This window comes from Rattus norvegicus, chromosome 9, assembly GCF_036323735.1.
Source record: "Rattus norvegicus strain BN/NHsdMcwi chromosome 9, GRCr8, whole genome shotgun sequence".
NCBI classification, from domain to species: domain Eukaryota; kingdom Metazoa; phylum Chordata; class Mammalia; order Rodentia; family Muridae; genus Rattus; species Rattus norvegicus.
The window spans coordinates 96,344,033-96,365,392 of NC_086027.1; the positions used below are offsets into that span (position 1 = coordinate 96,344,033).

A 21,360-nucleotide genomic window follows, 5' to 3' on the forward strand; every position below is an offset into this window, starting at 1 on the left:
TTGCAGATGGTGTGCAGGGCGAGCTGAGCATGGTCCTGCACGCCTATAGCCACAGCAGTGCGGTGGCAGAGGCAATAGGTTTGGCCAGGGCTAAGACAAAGCTGTGCTAGCCTTCCACATTATCCCCTACCTGAATGGGAAATGATCTCTGAGTGATGGGTCCACTCGACTGTACCTGATGCCTCTCTCCTTGTCAAAGCCTCTGGGGGAAGACCTGGGTTTCTGGGAAGGGCAAGGCCTTGACCTATGTGGGCCTGAATCCTCACACAGGGTCAAAAGGGTGGGACAAGAGCATAGACCCTGTGAAGCCTCAACATGCAGTCATCAAAGGGCTCTTCTCTTTAAGCATCTTTCATGGAACAAACTCACCCAGAGAAGGCAGGACTTTGCTTGGTGACACTCTGTTCCACCTCCATGGGGGAAGAGCTGGACTCAGTGCCTGAGAGAGTAGAGAGCCTCCTGCAGGTGTGGGAGTAATGAGGTTGGAGAAGGAGCAGTCTGGGAAGATGGAAAGGAGTCTTGCTGGTGTTCCAGCCTTTTTATGACGAGGGGGCACCTCACAGGGTTATAGACATCGGAGCAACTTGCCATGGGACTGCCTGCTCACTGGAGGCAAGCAGACCATCTGCTCCCCTTTAGAGGGATTGTTTGTGTGTACTGGAAGTCTCTCCTGGGGCTGGAGAGATGGCTCAGCGCTTAAGAGCACTGACTGCTCTTCCAGAGGTCCTGAGTTCAATTCCCAGCAACCACAGGGTGGCTCACAACCACCTGTATTGGTGATCTGATGCCCTCTTCTGGTGTGTCTGAAGACAGCAACAGTGTGCTCACATAAAAAGAAAAAAAAAAAAAAGGCCAGCTTGAAGTCTCTCCTGTGACTGTGGCTCCCATAGTCCAGCAACTCAAGCTCTGGTTGGAATTCCCTGTGCTCACTTTAACATCTCTCTCTCTCTCTCTCTCTCTCTCTCTCTCTCTCTCTCTCTCTCTCTCCCCCCCTCCTTCTCTCCTGCCTTGTCACATGAGATGGTGAATGTTGGGGTAGAGTCCGTCTTTGTGTCGTTACTCTGTTCCTGGCTGCCTTGCTCCATTCTTGAGGGTAGCATCCTGGTCCTGCCTGCTCTGTGCTGCCTCAGGGTGGTGGCATTTGCTTCTCTGGAGCTGCAGTGCTCAAGCCCTGCTGAACTTGAGAATCATCAAGTTCCTTGGGTCATGCCTTTCCAGGGATCCGGGTCAGCAAGTTCAGCGTAGGATCCTGGGGATGCATTCTGTGTGCATCATCTACAGAGTAGGCATAGGACTGTAATATACAGTGGAGCTCAGTGTTGATGCAACATGTGAGCACGACACTGCTTCCTGTGGGGCTGGGCAGTGAGATAAAGTCCTCTTCTCCCTGTAGTCCTTCGCAAAGCCAACAGCATCACAGAGGACAAAAGGCATCAGAGGTAGGAAGGATCGCCTTTTTGTACAAATTTATTTTATTTTAAATGATGTCTATGTGTGTGGAGGGGTGAGCCCATGCAAGTGAGTACAGAGACCTGCAGAGGCTAGAGACTTGAGACTACTTCAAGCTGGGTTTGCAGGCTACTATGAACCACCCAGCGTGGATGCTGAGGACCAAACTTGGGCAAGAACAGTGAGCTAGCACCATCTTAACTGCTGAGTCATCTCTGCACCTCCAGATAGGGAGGATTCTAATTGGGTTGGTCTGTCACCCTAGCTGGCCCTTTGAGGACACACCCAAGGCAAGGTGACAGGATTCAATCTTTCTAAGCTTTGTTTACCATACTAGAGCGAGCAAAGCACCAGAGTCAAGCCAGAACCAGTCTCACTCAATATTTTTAAAATGGTTTTCACTGAAGTAAAACATATACCATGTGACAAGCCACTTTTCCATCACCTTGACAAAATGACTGACAGGAGCAACTTATAGGAGGGAGGGACTTGTTTTGGCTCACGGTTTCAAAGGGCTTGGTCCACCACAGTGGGAGAGGCATGGGGGCAGGGCTCAGTCTGGGGGTTGTGGGAGCATGTGGCAGTGACTGCTCACATTGGGTGGGCTAGGACAGAGTGCTGGAATTAGGGGCTGGGCTCTAGACCTCAGGCTAACCTCTAATAAGCTATGCCTTCCCACCTCTGGATAGCTCTATAGCCTTCAACCTTGCACCAATGGCTGGGGACAAGTGCTTGGAACAGGAGCCCATGCATGTGTGAGTGCATTTTAGATGCAATCCATTACACAGGGAGTTTGTCACCCAGAACGTTTTTCAGTGCATGGTGGTATCAAGTGCTTTGCAGCCATCACTGTGAGCTACTTCCGGTTCATCCGGTTCTGACAAGAGTTCTCACTCATGGGACAAACATCCAGAGAGCAGAGTGGGACAGCTGGTGTCTACGGATATTGCAGAGGGCACATGAGTGCCCATGCTTATCTTAGTAGTGACAAGGATCCATGGAGGAGCCACCAAGGCTCCTGTTTCTTACCTATGAAGCCTCCTTGGTGAATGGAGCTGGCTGGCTTTGCTTATGGCCGCCATCTCCTGGTATTGAGAGATAGTGCAACCACCTAGATGAATGGGGCATTTTGTCAAGTTGTGGGTAAAACCTTTAGGCTGCACACCCAAACTCAGACCACTCCGCCTGTATTTTTACTTTTATAGGCCTCGTCTTTCAAATTTTATTTTTCTTTTGTGTGAGTGCTTGCACATGTGCATGTGTTCATGTGTGTGTGTTGTATGTGTGTGTGCACGACCTTGTGCATTGAAGTGTGTGCAGGTACATGTGTGTCTGTGGTGTGCACGCACACAGAGACCAGGGGTCAACCTTAGGTCTTGTTCCAAAGAGCTGTTACCTTGCATTCTTTCTAAATTATGTCGGTTCTCCGGTGAGTTTTTACAGGTAGATAATACATTCTGGTTACCTTCTTCCCAGCACTCTCTTATCTCCTCTCCCCTCCCTGCCCCCCCAGCCCCCAGCCTTCACCTGTTCCCTTTTCAGATCCATGATTGCTGTTCTTGTTGTGACATCCACTGGTTTAATGGGAGCCATCTGTGGAATCTCTGGAGACGATCTACTGGAGCCTGGGTGGGGGGTCACCAGCGTGAACATAAGTGAAGGTAACAATGCCCCCTTCCCTTGAATCTATTCATTTAATTCAGCAGCTCCGAGACCCTCTTCCACCTTTGTCTGGCTATTGATGGGCTCTTTCTTCTGCAGGCATCTGTGTTTGTTGAGAATCCATGATTGCGAGTGGTCTCGTGGTATCCAGAAGACAGCATTCTGTAGCCTGTTTCCTTTGCTCCTGCTCTTATGGTCTCTATGCCCTCTCATTTGCAGAGCTCCCTAAGCTTCATGAAGGATGACGTAAGTACCTTGTTTAGGGCTAAGCACTGAACCATCACTGATTCACAACATCTGGCACAGCTGTGAGACGTTGCTTTTGCCTTACTTCACTGTTGCCAGAGGCTATGGGGGCCCGGGTTCCAGGAACGAGTTTCTCAAGATTACGCACCACCATGTTTTTTGAGACAAGATCTCTCTGTTGCCTGAAGCTCACAGACTAGGGTAGGCTGGTTGGCCAGTGGGTCAACTTGTTTCCACCTGCCCAGCAGTGAGGTTATAAGTACATGCTACAGTGCCTGGCTTTTATGTGGGTCCTGGAGATCTATCAATTAGATCTTGAAAGCATATAGGCTGGCAGAGCCATCTCTTCAACTCTTTTGCTCACTTCTAGATGATTCTAGATGGCTTTCAGGACATGCTAAAAATATTTAAATGGAACTTGGTTGGTTTGACTAGATGATGGTTTATCGGTTTTGATAACATAATGTTTGGATGGATAACGAAAACCTAAGAGTCAAAGTGAACAACATGACTTTAGTAAACAAACAAAATAATCAACAAGGGAGTCCCTCCTGGCTCCACTGTCATCATCTGGAGACTCAAATGGTTTCCTTGGCTCCTGATGCTTCTCTGTACTTTTGGATCAAGCTGCTCTGCTGGGAAGAAGTGAGGAGACAGTGGAGGCTCATGCCACAACATCCATGAGACTTCTCTGCTTTTCTTTGGCATCCGTGGTGGTAATAGTCATCTCTTTCCTCTTGGCTTTGGAGACTGGTAGTGTGGTACACTGAGATGTCTCCCTGGGATGTGTGGGTGGACATTGTTTCCATGGATCTTCTAATCTAATAGCTACATCTTGCCTTCATCGCCTCGTTGCTGCGTGCTGTTGTGATGCTGATGGTTATGTGACACGTGCATGCGTTCATATGACTAGGTGCATGTGGGCATGCACACGTGTGTCCATGCATATGAAGGTTAGAGTTGGGCATGCACAAGAAGGGTTAGAGTTCCCCCAGTCACGTGCCACTTTAGTTTTTGAGGCAGCCTCTCACTGAACAGGAGCTCATTGACTTACCAGGCCACTGAGCTCCAGAGAGCTGTCTGCCTCTGCCTTCCTGTCACAGAGATTACAGATGTGCACCCCCTAATCCCAGCTTTTTAAGTGGCTGCTGGGAATCTCATCTCAGGTCCTCACACTTGCATGGCTAATACCTTACCAACTGTTCCTTAGCCCTTTAATCATCCCTTTGAAGACCATATGTTCAAGTAGGCTCTTACTTGGTGGGTGCAAAGAGTCAGCTCTTCAATGTAATATGCTAGAAGGACATGGTTCAGATCATAGTAAAAATGACACACCACATTTTGGAGGAGATAGCGAGGTTGAGCAATGCTTGCCGGAAGCCTAAAGCAGCTTGTAGGGCTAGAAGGCAGGTATCTCTCCAGGGTCTGAGACCCTTCTAAGAAGGCATCTGCCCAAGGCTCTCTTATCCCTCAGGGCCATCTCTCATCCTATCCACCATACTCAGGATCACAGATATGTTGCCTTGCCTCTCTCCCTCTCAGTAAGGACCAACACATGGTCACTGTCACAGCACACTCAAGTCTCCTACCAGACGTTCAAAGTCTGGTCAGGCTCTGAGTCTTCAGAGCCATGATGCCATCCAGTTTCAGCTCAAGGTTCCCAGCATGGCCTCCAGGCAGCAGACTGTAGCAAGTCTTCTGCCCTTATGGGTTTTCTCTCTTGTTACACGTTGAGCCCACGATGAAATTTTATGACGGTGTTGTAACCTGTCCCGGTTATTTGACAACACTCGCTTTGATTCTACCCTTGGAAATTTGGCTTAAAGTCAAGACCTTCTAGGCTCCCCCATGGCATTTTGACAGACACAGGCATTCCTCACAAGGGAGCTGGAATGGGTACCCCAATGTCTCTCCTTTTCTTTGTTCTTTGTTCTTTGTTCTTAGTCCTTTTCAGTTTGCTTGATTTTTCTAATTAGGTTTGTGTTTGGATTCCTTGCTTCCTCTGAAGATTCTTGCTGCCTCCAGGGCCTGGGTTTACTGGTTTTCTAGAGGTTGAGGTGCAAGAGTGTGGGATAGGAAAGGAGATTATGGGGTGGGGGATGCTACAGTCCTTAAGGTTCATCTTGAGAGTTTTACAATTCCCTGCCTGACTTTTTGAAAGGATCCCCTCTCACAGGCTTCCTCGCTTACAGGAAGAGACCTTTGTTCCATTTTCCATGCACCCTCCTGTCCCCACTGCCTTGCACTAGGCCATTGTCACAACATTTGTTACCTGACTCGTGATTGGCATGTTCGCACTAGAGACCTCAGTCTGATTTCTTTTTTGCCCCTGTTTGCTTGAAAGGCTTTCTCTTTGCACTGAAAATACCATCTTGTGGGAATTGTCAGAAGAATCTGGCCCTGCTTCCAGGGCTAGCTCGGACATCTGTCTCTACAGAAGTATTTCTAGATATGCCTCTGCCTAATCTCGAATGCCTTTGTCTTTATACCTCTCAGGCCACTAGCTTTATGTGTGTTTAAGTATGCACATGGAGGCCAGAGGTTGACACTTCTCTATTTCTCTCTACCGTATTTTAGGATTATATATGATATGTTTGTCATGTCTATCTAGGTGCCTGCCAAGGCCAGGGAAGGGGGTTAGAGTCCTCGGAGCTTGAGTTACAGGTGGTTGTACGGTGCTGAGAACTGAATTCTTGTCCTCTGGAAGAACAGCCAGAACTGTTAACCATTGAACCATCTGTCCAGCCCTACCCACTTTATTTTTTGAGATAGGGTCTCTTAATGAACCTGGACCTTTACTGAGTCAGTTTGACAGGGTGGTCAATAAGGCCCAAGAATTCTCCCATTTCTACCTCCCTAATCCTGGGATTGCCAACCATGTCTTTCTCTCTCTCTCTCTCTCTCTCTCTCTCTCTCTCTCTCTCTCTCTCTCCCTCTCTCTCTCTCTGTCTCTCTCGCTCTCGCTCTCTCACATACACAGACACACACACACAAACACACACACGTACACACACATATCACACACGCATCACACACACACAAACACACACATGTATACACACATCCCCCCCACACACAACCCACAAACATACATCACACATATCACACACAAATCACACACAAATCACACACACACGTCACACACACAAACACACACGTACACACACATATCACACATGCATCACACACACATCACACACACACAAACACACACATGTATACACACATCCCACACACACATCCCACACACACACATCCCATAAACATACATCACACATATCACACACAAATCACACACACACATCACACACAAACACACACATGTATACACACATATCACACACACACACACACACACACACACACACACACACACACACACACGCCTGCACCCGGCTTTTATGTGGATGCCGGGGACCCAAGCCAAGCCCTTCTGCTTTCCAGGCAGTCAATGGATTGGCTGAGATATCTTTTCAGCCCATGTTATCAAATTTGAAACTACACTCCCCTCTTTCTACATGTTGATAGCTTACACCCCACACATAATCATAAACTGGAGACAATAGCCAATGCTAGAAGACCCCCCAGTTAGAACAAAGGCATCATGTTGGCAATGTGACTTAAAGCTGAGACCCATCCACTGGCCATTCATGCATCTCTCTCCTTGCATCTTCTTTTCTGGTCTCGACACACAGACAGCAAAGGGGACTTAGGTGGGAGTATCTGTGAATTTGCAAAGCTGGTCCAGCTCAGCTTCAGTGACACTCTTAAGCCCTGCGTAGGCCGCTCAAGGCTGAATGAAAGATAGAGCTGGGAAAGCTACAAATATGCAAAAGAGCAATGCTGGTTAAATCACTTCCATTTAAGAGTGTTTCTCTAATCTTAATTAAGGATTTTAATTTCCTAATTAACTTCATCATTTTTCATGATGAGTATTTCCCGTCTCATTTGTGGTTTTTTAAAATGTGCCACCAACTGTAGAAATTGGGTTTTAGTATGAATTAATTCTCTTGGCAAGCCAAGAGTGGATATCAGGAGTGTTCACCTTACTGGGATTTAATAATTACCGCCTTAGCCCAGCATTTCTGCATTCTTAGGCACTGCTTGTCTCTCTATCCAGTTGCTGAAACTGCTCTTGCACAGTGTGCCTTTTTCTTTCCTTTTTTTTCCTCTTTCTGTCTTCTTTTTCTTCAAAGAAGCTTAGTGCGGGAGGCGGGGCTGGGCTGGGGTGTGTGTGACTATAAAGTGCTCCCTCCTCCAGTGGGCTAAGAGGCAAGCAGGCTGTTTGAGGAGAGAGAAGCTCTTGGCTGTTTGAGCAGCTCCACGGTATGTTCTCCGCTTTTGCTTTCTCCCCTCTCTCCGTGCTGTGGCTTCTGCAGTTGGTGTGATGAGTTTGGTACCTCTGGTCAGGGCATCATTTCCTGCCAAGATTTGAAACTCTTAGTTCCTTCAAGGGATAGGGGCGAGATGCTGTTTCACAGATTACCTCCTCTCCGTTTGAGTTTATTTATAAATGTAGGCATTTCTTCTAGAATGTCTGGGGCATGGTTTTAAAATACGATTGCACGATCCCTTTTCCTGATGAATGGATACAGAAATGCTCAAAATAACTTTCCTAACGACTCCCCTATCTACTGGGACTCTGAATCAAGTGAGTTTTCTTATATCAACACTCTGGTGAGACGGAATTAACTCAGGAAGGGATGAATTTAGAGAGCAAGTTTTCTTTGCTAGCAAAAGAAGGAAAGCAGGCTGGGCTTGTCTTGACTCTCTGTGGCTGTCTGGATCCCTCAGCTGATCGGAACGGACAGCTCTTGTATTATTCAGAAGTCAACCAGAAAGCAGAGGGGCTGGGTGAATGAGCGAAGATTTCACTTCTAGTTTACTTTAAGGCTCACGAGGACATTCTTGGTGTTGGGACTGCAGAGTGTCCGGGTGCCATACTAACACAAGTGTCCTCACCATGGCAGGAGTTCCACTTTCTCAGAATCCTGGGAGGGAAGGGAGGGCCGCTTCAAGACTGTGACTTCATAGTTATCACTCTCTAAAGTTTGGAGTGAAGTTGTCCTCATCGAGGACTACGTTCTTTGTATATGAATTGGAGCTTCTTTTGACATCTATGAAAGCAGCTGTCCATCTGCTTCTAGAAGGCTTTTTGGTAAGTAGCACCTTTAAGCTCTGTCTTTGGCCTGTGTTTGCCCAGGTCTCACCACTGCTTCTTAGAGCAGGGTCCTGGGCGGCCGATATTATCATTATTGTTGTTGTTGTTTGTTTTGTTGACACTTGATGTGGCGCTTGATATGTAGAAAAAACTGACCTCAGACTTGCAAAGATCCTTCTGCTTCTGCCTCCCAAGGGCTGGGATCACAGGTATGGGCCCTATGCCCCATCTAGGCTCAATAATCTTAAATTTCCACAAAATTTGTCATTTTGCCAGTTATTAACCCATCTGTTCAAACTTCTATCCTGTTGCAATGAGAAAAACAGGAGAATGTCTTCAACCACCACCACGACAAAAGTTTTAGTTTTAGCTTTAGGGTCAAGATGATCCCCTATATATCTGTACACCTCTGCACACACGTGCTATTGCCAGAACAAGGATTGTGGGATGGAGGTCTCTGGGTGGTGTCACATGTATCTGAAGTCTCTGAAGTGTCACTCTCCCCATTACAATGAATAATTGATGAAAGGAAGAGAGAAGCAGGAGCAGGAGTTGGTGCCAGCCCCTCTGGAGTGTTCCCAGAGAACAAACTAGCGTCTCCTCTCTTGAAAATGGCATCTTAGGACCAGTTTGGTCGCTGAGAAAGTCAAGCCAAGAGGTAATTGGAAAGACATGCCAAAACTAATATTGTACGAAGACAATAGCATCCCGGATTCCCACGTGTGTCTGCTCCAGAGAATGTGAGACCATTCCATTGCTAATGAGGACTTATAGATTACAAAAATTATTTATTAGCACTAGTAGTAAAAGACACAGGGGTGCTGGTGAGATGGTTCAGTGCGTGAGGGTGACTTCATCCAAGCCTGGGGATGTAAGATTAATCCCCAGAACCCACATATTGGAAGGGGAGAACCAACTCCTGTACATTGTCCTCTGACTTCCATATGCAAGCTACCCCTCCTCCTTGCCCACACACACACAACTTTAAAAAGCCACAGTGGCCAGTCTCTACAACTCTACAAACAAAACTTTCTTTCTTTCTTTCTTTCTTTCTTTCTTTCTTTCTTTCTTTCTTTCTTTCTTCCTTCCTTCCTTCCTTCCTTCCTTTCTCTCTCTCTCTCTCTCTCTCTCTCTCTTTCTTTCTTTCTTTCTTTCTTTCTTTCTTTCTTTCTTTCTTCCTTCCTTCCTTCCTTCCTTTCTTTCTTTCTCTTTCTTTCTTTCTTTCTTTCTTTCTTTTCTTTCTTTCTTTCTTTCTTTCCTTTTGTTCTTCCTTGCTTCCGTTCTTTTTTTATTCTTCTCTCATATATCACCTCTAACCACATTTTCTTCTCCCTCCACTCCTCCTAGTTCCTCTTCCCTTCCTCCCACTTCTTCCAAATCCACTCTCTGCTTCCCTTCAGGAAAGAGCTGGCTTCCCAGGGATATATACCAAACATTCCATAACACATTACAATAAGACTAGGCACACAGCCTCTGCTCCCACTGTTAGAAAGCCTACGTGAACAGCAGACTGTACAACCATAGTATATATGCATAGGACCTAGGTCAGATCCATACTGGCTCCCTCCCTCATTGTCATCAGCCTTTGTGAGTCCCTGTGAGCCCTGGTTAGTTGATTCTGTGGGCCATGGTCTTGTGGTGGCCTTAACCTCTCAGTCACAAAATAGCTTTCCAATGGTTTACAATTGGTAGTGCATTAACATGACAGTAAAGACAATCTCTATCTTCTTAAAGAGATAAGGAAGTGGTACAAAGCTACTTTCAGTTTCAAGGTTGGGATTTGGGATAGCATGGTTGGGTAGGAGCCTTTACGTTTTACTTATCAACTGTGGGACTCTGGACAAGTTGGCTTCTCTGTGTTTTGTCTTTCTCATCTTTCTCATCCATATTAGGGGTTCTCTTTGGAAGGTAGTCGAGAGCTCAGCACAGAACCTGGCACACAGTAGGCATGCGGCACATCTGTTCTTTATTTCTGGCATGTGGAAGTATTTCTGTGCTGGCGGAGTACATGTTTTATGCCCTAGAATGAGTAGATTGCACTGTTCGTGACTTCAAGTTGGCATTGGAGGAACACTCATCTAAAGCTTACACGAGACTGCCTCTTCATGTCTGTGTTTTTGAAAGACTTGATTATATGCTCTGTGAACATTTTAGTGCAGACTAAGAATGGATGTTCGCCGTCTAATCTGTAGCATTGCAGTGTGGACCAGAAGTTCTACCAGCGTGGCTCGTACCTGCAAAATTACTCAGAGCACAGGAGGGTGAGTCTAGAGCAGTTTCTCAACCAGTGGGTCATGTCCCCTTTGGGGTCACTTATCAGCTATCCTGCATATTAGATACTTACATTATAACTCATAACAGTAGATCCTTATGAAGTAGCAGTGAAATAATTTTATGGTTGGGGGTTGCCACAAAATGAGGAACTTATTAAATGGTCTCGGGCCCTGGTTGAGACCCACTGGTTTGGGGGGAGTAGTCTGTTCAGTAAGCCTGTTCAGTAAGCCTGTTCAGTAAGCCTGTGATGTAAGCATGTGATGTAAGCCTGTAATGTAAGCCTCTGATGCTGCCTGAGTGAAAAGTTGGAGGAACTGCTATCTTAGGCTCAGACTCACCCTATATACCCCCTTCCTGGGGAAGGAAGGGGACATCTTCATGACATATTGTAAAGTTGTGGAAAATGCAACTCTTAGATACGTTCTAAGCACCTACCTTGATTGTAAATTTTCACCGAGACCACCTCCTGGTGGGCACAAGGAGCCCACTAAATGCACTAGATCCCTTAGAAATCTCTGAAAGGACCGTAAACCAAAACAACTGAGATATGGAAGAAAATATAGAGCTAAAGGGTTCACTGTTAAATCAATCCTAGAACTGACTGAACTCTACACCCCCAACCTCATGGGTCTGACTTTAAGGTACGCTCACCGAAACTTACTGTGGTGTTCAGATTTGGCTTCATTTAAGATGGTATAGGAGGCAGGCACATTTCGTCTGGTACCCCGGGTGCTACCTGACTGGAGCTGCAGAAATTACATGGTAGGAGCTGTAGGTGGAACATGGTTGGTGCTAAAGGCTTCACATGATTGATGCTATAGGAATAATGTAGATGATACTGTAGGAATTACACACTTAGACCAAGGATTCTTCTGACCACGAGACTCAGGACGTTGAGACAATTTTCCTTTAGTTTACCATTGTGTTGGGAAATATATATATATATATATATACATATATATATATATATATATATATATTACACACACACACACACACACACACACACACACACACACACACACACACATATAGTAGGGAAGTGGCGTGCATTTTCATCCACCTTCCTATCCTTTGCAACTGCAACATCACATATTAACTACTGGATTTTTACTAGACCCAAGCCAGGGAACTGAGATGGGAACTGGCCACAGATGTCACTCATGTTCCCCACATTTTCTCATGTACTCATTAGAGTGTGTAGTTTTATCACACGGCTATCAGGCTTTGGGATTGTCCCATCCTTAGGAAAGCCCTGGGACTGCTTGTAGTCACACTCACCGTCCCCATCCACCTGTTGCAGCTGCAGTTCTTACACTGGTGTCTGCTCTCGGGGGTGGGGGTGGGGGATGGGTGGGTGGGGGTTGGGAGGGTGTGTGTGAGCCTCATGCCTTTTCCCCAGCTCTGGTAGAGCTTGCAGTTGGCCACGTTCTTCCCTTTGCTTCAGCCATCAGTAAGCTCAGAGTACTGCTAAAATAGGCTTCCATATGTGGCTGGACAAAGCCACCATGACCTTCACAGCCCTTTCTCTTACTTTACCCCCATTCACTTCATGCTTTCTTCCTTTCTTTGCGTCACAGAATCTTTCCGTAGGTCTTTTCAAATCTCTATTCATTGAGGTGAAATACAAAATGCTAAACCGAAAATATATCCCTGCCATGTTTTCTCCATTTACTCCTTAGTTTCATCAATCCTCCTGTCCCTCGACCCTCATTCCCCATCCAGAGCTGGGCTTCGTAGCTTAGGCTGGCGTCCTTCTAGATGAGAGTTTTGGAGGTGAGAAGTTGGACACCATCCTGATCTCCCTTCTTTGCATTGTTTCCCTGCTACACTGACTGGATGGTTTGATGCTTAGTCTTATCTTGAAGGAACCTCTCGATACTACTGGACCTGTTTGTTTTGTTGCCTCAGAACCAGTGGGACTTTTGTTGTAAATGTTCTGATGTTTGCTTAGCTCGTTAGGGATTTATCCTGTTCACAACTCCCGCACATTTGACATCTGCTTCTGAAATGATGGTTCCTTACACAAATCTCTATGTTCCCCAATGCTTAGCCAGTGATTGTCACAGTTGGGCTGCCAAGAACATGGACCCAGGAGCTTTCATCCCTGTTGGGTGGTTTGGAATCTATAATCTCAAATCCTATGCGACCTGTGTTCTGCCTTCCTGATTCCCTTCTGGACTCAGTGTTTATTATTCAGGACCCTGTGGATCCCACCTGCTGACATCTCAAGGGCTTTCTCTGGTTTGACACTGACCGCTATGATGCTGCCAGTCTTTGGCATGTCTATGAGGGTATCAGCTTCATGTAGAAACAAGGACCAACAGCCGTTCTGAGAGCCACTCTACTCATAGGTCTTGAGTTTCACTTTGAGAGGTCACATGCCCTTTCTTTCCCTCACAGTTGCCTTTGTGACCTGTTACAGATCTGGAGAAACATAGTCTTGTGTGATGTCATCCATGCCCAGGGGAGGCTGTTGTCAGAAAACAACAATATGATTTCCAGGAATCAAAAACAAACTTGAGTCTGCACAGAGAAGGACTTATGATCAATATGAAAAATTTAGGCCCATTTATAGCCAGAATCAATAAAATATTAACCATGATGAATTAAAGACAAAAGCCTAATTGTGGCAGGGAGAACATCAGTGAGGCTGTCTACAGAGTTTACTTTACAGGGTTCAAAAAAATCAATGAAAACAGAATCAAGTTTGCAGCATTGGGGGTAATACCAGTCAAGTTGTCCATACGGGAACTCTCTACAAAGACCCTCAACGGATACCCATCTCCTAACATACACATTTTCCATTGTGCTCCATTGAAATCTTCTCCATGGTGTTTTTCTGATGCTGATGGATGAGTCCAGGTTACACATGTCAGGGAGGAAGGGCCAGGCCTGCCATAAAGCCAAGAGGGCCACCTATGAGAGTATAAGATGCAGAGATGATCACTAAATAGGATGATATTATTTTTCCTCAAAGGTAAAAACCTGTAACAAAAAGAAGAACTTAATCAAAAGTTGGGCTGAAGGCAGATGAAGTTTGGCATTGTAGTATAAAGTAGGGTGACGAGTGTCATGGTAACTGGCAGACAGAAACACTAACCTTCTTTTTAGAAGCCAGTTAGTGGTACACGGTGAGAATGTAGGTTGCTTTCTGTTTCTGTTGGCAATAGTTAGCTCAGCCTAACATCTCTCAAGGAGCCAACTCCTGCTAACAGCCACTTTCTTCCTTGTCTAATGAGTGATGCCCCCATTCCCATCACCTCTTGCTCACAGAACCCTCCCCTATCTTACCAGCTCTTTTGCATGTACTCCCCTCTGCTTCTGGGCCTTTAGGATGCAAATCTAATTAGGTTTTCTCAACAACCAATGTAATGACAACCGTCCTAACACCTTACTTCCCCTCATATGTCACTTTCCCTGTTCTCACAAGGTCCCAACACTAGTTTAGCAGGAATGATAGAGCTCCGGCACTGTTGCCATTCAAACACCATACTAGTCTGATGCAAAGACATTGTCTTTTTTAGTTCTCTCAGTAAACCCATGGGCTGGGCACAGCCTCAGTGATGAAGAGACAGAGACGTGAGAGGGTGTGTTAGTTGCTGGTTATTAGGGAGTCCAGCCTCAGCCTTGTTTTTATTCAGTCCCACAAGCTCTTGCTTAGGGTACTTTCTGTATCATGGTAGCTCTTTCTCCCTCCATTGTTAAGCTTGATTAGCAGATGTTTCTTCAATGTGTTTATCTGATGCCCTCTCCACACATGGTTTTCATTGTTATGGGAAAGTATGTCTTCCATTTCTCTATGAACTTCTGAATCCTAAGAGTAGAGGACACCAGACTGTTCATGTTTCATTCCTATATTCATGACTTTTTTTTAAAAAAGTTACTTTTATTTGTTTGTGTGTGTGTCTGTGTGTGTGTGTGTGTGTGTGTGTGTGTGTGTGTGTACACCTGAATGAATGTACTTGTGCATTGCTCTTGGAGGTTGGAAGAGGCCATCAGATTCTTCTGGAATTGGAGTTACAAATGGCTATGACCCTGGTCCTTAGGAAAAGACAGCAGGCACTTTGAGCCTGTGAGCCATCTCTCCTGCTCCTACCTCTATGATGTTTTAGAAGTAGAAAAGCATACAGAGCAGCCTTCATGAATTGCATGAAATTATCCTTATCAAAAATCACCACTCAGCCTTGCAGGACATAATTCCACGCCATTTGTCTAGTGGAGTCTTATTCATGGTGGTCATCTCGATGGGTTGGCCCACATCAGGCAGTGTCTGCCATTTTTCTTGCCTTCATTGTCCTGCTGCTACCCAGAGTCTGATGATTTAGAGAGCCACACTCATGTGGAACGGTAGATTAATCAAGAAGCCCTGGACTTGAAACATATTTCAAGAAGACTACTGAATGGTAGAATGTCAGTACCCCTTATTGAAAGAAACGGCATCCAAAATAGCATTTCTGGTAATTCCTCAAAAAGCTTGCAAATCAGATAGCATGAGAATATCATGCCATGCTGTGTTGTACTGTATTAGAACCTGTGGTTATGGCACCTGTCTTTCAAGTTCTCTATGAAGGTTTAGTTCCAAGTTGTAGGGCAGGCTGGCATAAACAAATGCATCAGGTTTATATTTGGCAATAAACCATCTATAATCTATTTTTTCTTGAGTGAAACAACAGCTCCCTTTCTACTCCAAGAGACAAGACCACAGAGGTTCCTCTGGTCAGCTGTGCACTCCTATGATCAGAATGGGCAGAGAGGACCAAGGGCTCCATCTGCTTGCATCTGTATCCGATGTAAAGAAACTGACCCACAAATACAAAACCCAATTAAGGCTGCTCTGCTCCTGTTAATGTGGAGAGGGATCTCTGAGGGGACTCTCCAAGTCACATTTCTGGCTGCTAAGTGAGATTCTTGGACAGACTCACGGTTCTCCTTGATCATCTTGTCTCCAATTTCTCATTGCTCCCATCTACCCTTGAAGTGCCTTCTGGTCTCTCTGTTGTTATTGTTAATAGTATTATATTCTGATATTTACCCTGGACTTTGGTCTCCCACTATCTGTTAGTTGTCTTCCCCAAGATCCACACTTGATACCACCTCCTTAGGGCAAGCAGATCCATCATGGCCTTCTCTCCCCTGGCTCTGCCTTCCTCTCCCTTTGCTCTGGGGACAGGACCTTTGTGTGGCTGTTTTCACTCTGTCATCCCCTGTCTCCTAGGAGAGGAATACAGCTAATGTCAGAGGTCATCTTACCCAGAACCAAGATGACTTCCTTTCCATTAAAGACGTTCTCCAGTGACATACATGATGTGTATAATTTGGGAAAACATAAAAAGTTAAAGGCTAGAATTAAAGCCAAGCCTAGCCCCCCTCTGGTCACACAGCATGGCTAGCACCTGGTGGATCTGCATCCATGTGTTTTGGAATGTTACATGTGATACCTTTGATAGTGGCCTTGACAGCAAGCATGTTACCTCACTTCCCTGAAACAGGGAGCTGTGTCTGGGAGCTTTCCTTCGAGGTCACATGGGTAGGATTTAAGCACAAGCCCAAAATCCAAGTGATTTTTTTTGTTATTGTCATCTTGCTCTTTTCCTACTTTCAAGAAGCCCTAGCCATTGTCAAGACAACTCCTGTCATGCCCATCAGTTGCCTATTCTGGGAGAAACGGTTTCCTGGCGATGGAAAAGTACGTTGATCCCATTTCTCCCTGAGGCAAATAACTCAGTATTGGACATCTTCCAAGTGTATCTCTCTCTCTCTCTCTCTCTCTCTCTCTCTCTCTCTCTCTGTGTATGTGTGTGTGTGTGTGTGTGTGTGTGTGTGTGTGTGTGTGTGTGCAAGTAGACTCACATACATGCGAGTGTACCTGTGCACACATGTGAATGTCAGAAAGCAATCTGTGCCAACCCTTAGCCACCTTTTACCTTCTGTTTGAGACAAGGTCTCCCTGTCCTGGAACTTGGCCAAAGATCTGCCTGTCTCTGCCACGGGTATCTTGCTCTTGGTGGGACTACTGATGCACACCACCACGGCCGGCTTTTTAATGTGGCTTCTCAGGACCTAACCTCAGGTCTTCACACTTGGGATGTGAGTACCTTACCGACAGTGCCCTCTCTTCAGCTCCTGGGATAACACCTTTTATTGTTTGAGATTTTCATGCATATAATATGTTTTCATTGAATCCACCTCACTCTGTCTTCTCCAAGTATTCCAACATCCTCCCCCGCCCCCATCTCTGCTCCCTCCTGACTTAATGTACTTTTAAAAACTCCCACTGTACAGCATTTGCCAATACGTTCATGGGTGTAGGGCCATCCACTGGAATGTACCCAAGCCACCAGGGAATGTGTTACTGAAGGAATCTGACCAGTCTAACTGTTAAATTTATTTCTAATTCTTTTATCTGGACTCCCTCAAGCCAACTGAGGTCATTTTCAAAGTTTGCTGTGCTGATTGTGAGATGTAAGCTTGCTATGTTTTCACCAATGACTTGGCAGGAACTGAACCGCATTGTTCACCCCCATTGTCTGAGGGTGTCTGCCCTCTTCTCTACACATAATACCGCCGTCCTCAAATCCAGGCCTGTTCCTTGTTGTTGATGAACTCTTCCTGTGTATTTACAGAAAGACTGAACAATATTTGTGTTAATTAGAGACTGTATTCCCTGTAATGGATTTAGATTTCAGTCCTTGACCCATTTTTCTAGCAGGCTCCGGATTATTGGGTGTGGTTGAGCATTTGGGTGTAGACACTTGACCAAACCAGCTCAGTCAGTCAACAGGTCCTCCAGGCCAGGAGTGAGGAATAAAAAGAAAAAAAGACAACACTGTAGCATGACCCCAGTCAGTTCTGAGGCTGAAGCGCGTTTATTATTTTCTGGTCTGCTTTTATACCACTTTAAGTACATGCAGACTAATAAGATCAGGTCTGGGTCATAAGCAAGGCAATAAAGAAAATCCCATAAACACCTTTCTAGAGGCTGGTCAGGATGATCGAGACAAAAGGAATGCCACACAGGCCTCCGGGCCTCCGCTGAGCCTGCTCTGAGCTTCTTATTAACTCAAACGTAAATGTTCTTAATTTGAAACTATTTCCTTTTTTTTGAAAGGTTTTAAATTTCATTACTGGACAAAACACCCTTATTTAGACACAAGCAAGTCTCCAGGTTAAATGTTGAAATCCATCTGGTAGGATTGATCAATGACCACAATTCAGTCTTGCCATTGTGTGAATCCTTACAGATCCAGCTTCGTTCTCCTCCAGTGTTTTCTCTTAGAGCTGTGCCTGATATTATTGCCAGTTTTCATCTAAATCCACCGAGGAATAGGATGGTTTTGCTCTTATTTCTTTGACAGGAATCGCTTGATTCTGAAAGTCTTGTGAGACGACACGGCGAGAAAGCATAGTGCTCAAGATGGCGGAGGGAAAGGAAAGGACTCAGAAGGACTCAGAAACTATGTCCTGAGCCCGAGGCCAAAGTCAGGTTCCCACATTGAGCTTACTCCTTTTGTCCTGGCCTGATGTCAAATTCTTGCCAAGTTTCCAAAAGTGGGCCCCCAAAAGCTCTCTGCAGACACTGATTGATTCTCTCTCCTTCCTGGCCTTTCTGGTTTTGGTTAGTCTCTCCAGGTCTCCCTCCTTTGGATGCATTTAATTTTCTTTCCCTTTCAGGGGCTTCCCCTCAGGCCTTCTCTTCTAAGCCCCTCTCCCTTTCCCTGGGAGCTCCCTTCCAGTCTTTTCTTTGGGGCCTTCTATCTCTCCTTCCAAACATTTATTTTATTTTTTTCACACCAGAAATATGTCTAGAGGATCATTAAACATGTGCACCTGCACCATGTGTTACACAAGACATCATAAAAAGTGCCTGGGTTCAAATGACCTGGACTGTCAGTTGACCTCAGATGAGGTTTAGAGACAAATGCCTGAAAAGAAAAATGAGGGAGGCCTGCCAAGCGCACGGCTTCCATGGCGTCCTGGGTTCTAGTTTGGTGGAGAGTGGAAAGCAATAGACACACTTTTTCATTTGCAGGGCAATAAAGTTTCTCGGTGCAGAGCAAATGAAATTGCTCCCTGACCATCTGTTTCCCGCTCAGAAGCAATTTTCTGTATGGGAGGCACCTCAAATACGTCACAGGATTGATTTGCGGTTTTGTAGTAATGTATGGGAAGTACCAATTAATACTCCGTGTGCTCTTTGAAATGCCTGGGGGGGAGAAGTAAAGGACGCACTTAGCGCTTTAACCAGTTTGGGCTGCATACTCTGCCTGGGTTCTAGGGGAGCTCCTAATATCTGTGGCTCAGGAGAGTTTGTGATGCGCCTGGAAACATTGATCTTGGGTGGAGACGTCAAGGGCCCAGAGCTGTGGGTCAACTCTGTGTGCTAGAAACAGCTCTACACTCAGAGGTTACAAGAGGTGACATGGAGGTTGTCCTGCAGGATTTGTGAGGGAGTCCTGATTCACTCAACTGACTCAGCTAATGAATGTGTATATGAGTATACTTCTGGCACATTGCCAGGTTTTAGATGTCTAGTAGGGAACAGAACAGGCATGGCTTTGACCTAAGTGAGCCAATAAGGGCCAGGAAGATCAATAAATTTGTCTTGTGATGGCTTGGTTCAGGGTAGAAGGCACTCCAAGAACACATGAGCACATTACCCCAGCCTGGGCTTTATGGAACATAAGCCCCAAGGAAGGGCTTGTGAGCGGAGCCCTGGAAGGTGAGCAGGGATGACCAGATAGAGGGAATCTGGGGAAGAGGGTTCCAGACAGAGGGTAGGGATGCAAATGGGAAAGGAGGGGCCATGGGAGGAACAGGGTGCAGAGGGAAAGGAAGGCGAAGTCAGGATAGGGAGGCAGCAGGGCTCCTGGGTGGCTACTGTCGAAATTGCAGAAACTCAGGAGAAAGAGGGCAGTCTAGGATTCAGTGGTCCCAAGGAGAAAGCAATGAGGAATGAGGGTCTAGAAGAAGGATGGCGAGTTTGCTGTGGAAATGTCCAGTCGCTGCATTTATGGTTCACGTGGTATGGTTAGTGGGCCTTAGTCTGGAGCATAGATAGAATGCAGGTGAGACTTTAGGAGACATGAGGGAATGGACCTCTGTCAGCATAGATGAGTGTCCCCAGGTGAGAACAGCGAGGATGGTAAGACTCGCCTCAGGACAGTCAAGCTTCCTGATGCCCACACTGGTGAGAGGCACCCAGTGTCCCTGGGACTCACACATAGCTTCAGAGTCTCAGGGAGACCTGGGGCATGCCACCTTAAGGCCTTGCTTGACTGAATCAGAGCCAGGGTCCTTCCTCCACTTGGTGGCCATGATCTGGCTGACACCTGATGCCAGTCAGAGGCCAGCAAGCTGGCTCAGCAAACGAGAGTCCTTGCCATGCAAGCCTGAAGACCTAGGTTCAGTTCTTGGAATGTATTGTGGAAGGAAAGAACCTATACTCAGGAGCTGGCCTCTGACCTCCACATGTGCCACAGAATGTGCATGACATGTCTCAGAAGATGAGAGGTTATAGGTGCAGGGTACGGTGATACTGTTGAGTGAGGCACATGCCAAAGACAGGAGAGTGGCAGGAAGGGACTCCAGGGTGCATGCTTCCAGGGAAGCCCTTTTACTGCCTGTAACCTGCTTGTCCTCAAATCTCTGCAGGCAAGATGTCCTTCGAGGGAGCCAGGCTCAGCATGAGGAGCCGCAGAAATGGAACTCTGGGCAGCACCCGGACCCTGTACTCCAGCGTGTCTCGGAGCACAGACGTGTCCTACAGTGAAAGTGTAAGTCCACACTGAGGTCACCTTGTCACAGCTAGGGTTATTGGGTGACCAATCTGCCATCTTTAAAAAGATAATCTCTTGTGTCCTGGGTAGTATTTGTTTTACCAGCTCTTTCTGTAGAACATAGAAGCATGTTCACTGCTGTACTGTATTTCAAGCATTTCTCGTTAAAGATAACTATCATCTTAATATATCATTAGGGAAATTTAAACACTATGTTTCTTTAATCATTGTTTTTTTTTTCTGGTGAAATTTGAAGATTTCATGAGTATAGTATAGTTGTAGTAGAATCATCTCTCGTCCCTCTTCCCCATCTAACTCCTCCCATGTTTGGCCCTCCCAGAAACACCCTACTGAATTTATAACATCTTCTTCTATATTGATGTGTGTGTGTGTGTGTGTGTGTGTGTGTGTGTGTGTGTGTGTGTGTGTGTCTGTGTGTGTGTGTGTATGTAGCTTATTGGATATAATTAGTACTACCCTTTTAAAAAAATCTTAATTTTATGAATGTGGGTACACATTATCACTGTCTTCACACACCAGAAGAGGGCATCAGATCCCAATACAGATGGTTGTGAGCCACCATGTGGTTACTAGGAATTGAACTCAGGACCTCTGGAAGAGCAGTCAGTGTTCTTAACCACTGAGCCATCTCTCCAGCCCTAGTATCACCCTCTCCTAGGAGCAGCTGACTACCTGTTGTTCTTCTGGATAGGGGTGGGCCTTTATGAGATTTTCCTCCATCCATGTTGACATGTCGATTAGTGTGGACTCTGCAGGTCCTGGGCAAGC

The 21,360-nt window shown here is 46.0% G+C and overlaps 1 protein-coding gene and 1 long non-coding RNA gene across 4 annotated transcripts in view; one reads left to right on the forward strand and one right to left on the reverse strand.

The window, feature by feature from the left end:
• Trpm8 (transient receptor potential cation channel, subfamily M, member 8) overlaps positions 1–21,360 on the forward strand; it is a 122,393-nt gene that overhangs the window by 28,466 nt on the left and 72,567 nt on the right. Inside the window, exons 2-4 of one of the 2 annotated variants that reach the window (XM_039082997.2) lie at positions 2,963–3,110; positions 3,211–3,357; positions 20,447–20,568. In XM_039082997.2, coding sequence (XP_038938925.1) covers positions 20,452–20,568 — 117 coding nt within the window. In that variant the 5' untranslated portion in view covers positions 2,963–3,110; positions 3,211–3,357; positions 20,447–20,451. Of the gene's footprint in view, positions 1–2,962; positions 3,111–3,210; positions 3,358–7,650; positions 7,684–20,446; positions 20,569–21,360 lie in introns of those variants that run through there. The other variant, NM_134371.3, reaches the window with a different exon arrangement.
• LOC108351971 (uncharacterized) lies at positions 10,471–13,164 on the reverse strand. Of its 2 annotated transcripts, none has more exons than XR_001839888.3 (3): positions 13,010–13,164; positions 11,454–11,538; positions 10,471–10,752 (listed from the first exon to the last, which is right to left on the reverse strand). It is a non-coding gene; the product is annotated as an uncharacterized LOC108351971 (long non-coding RNA). The 2 variants fall into 2 exon arrangements; XR_001839890.3 differs by having other exon boundaries at positions 13,050–13,129.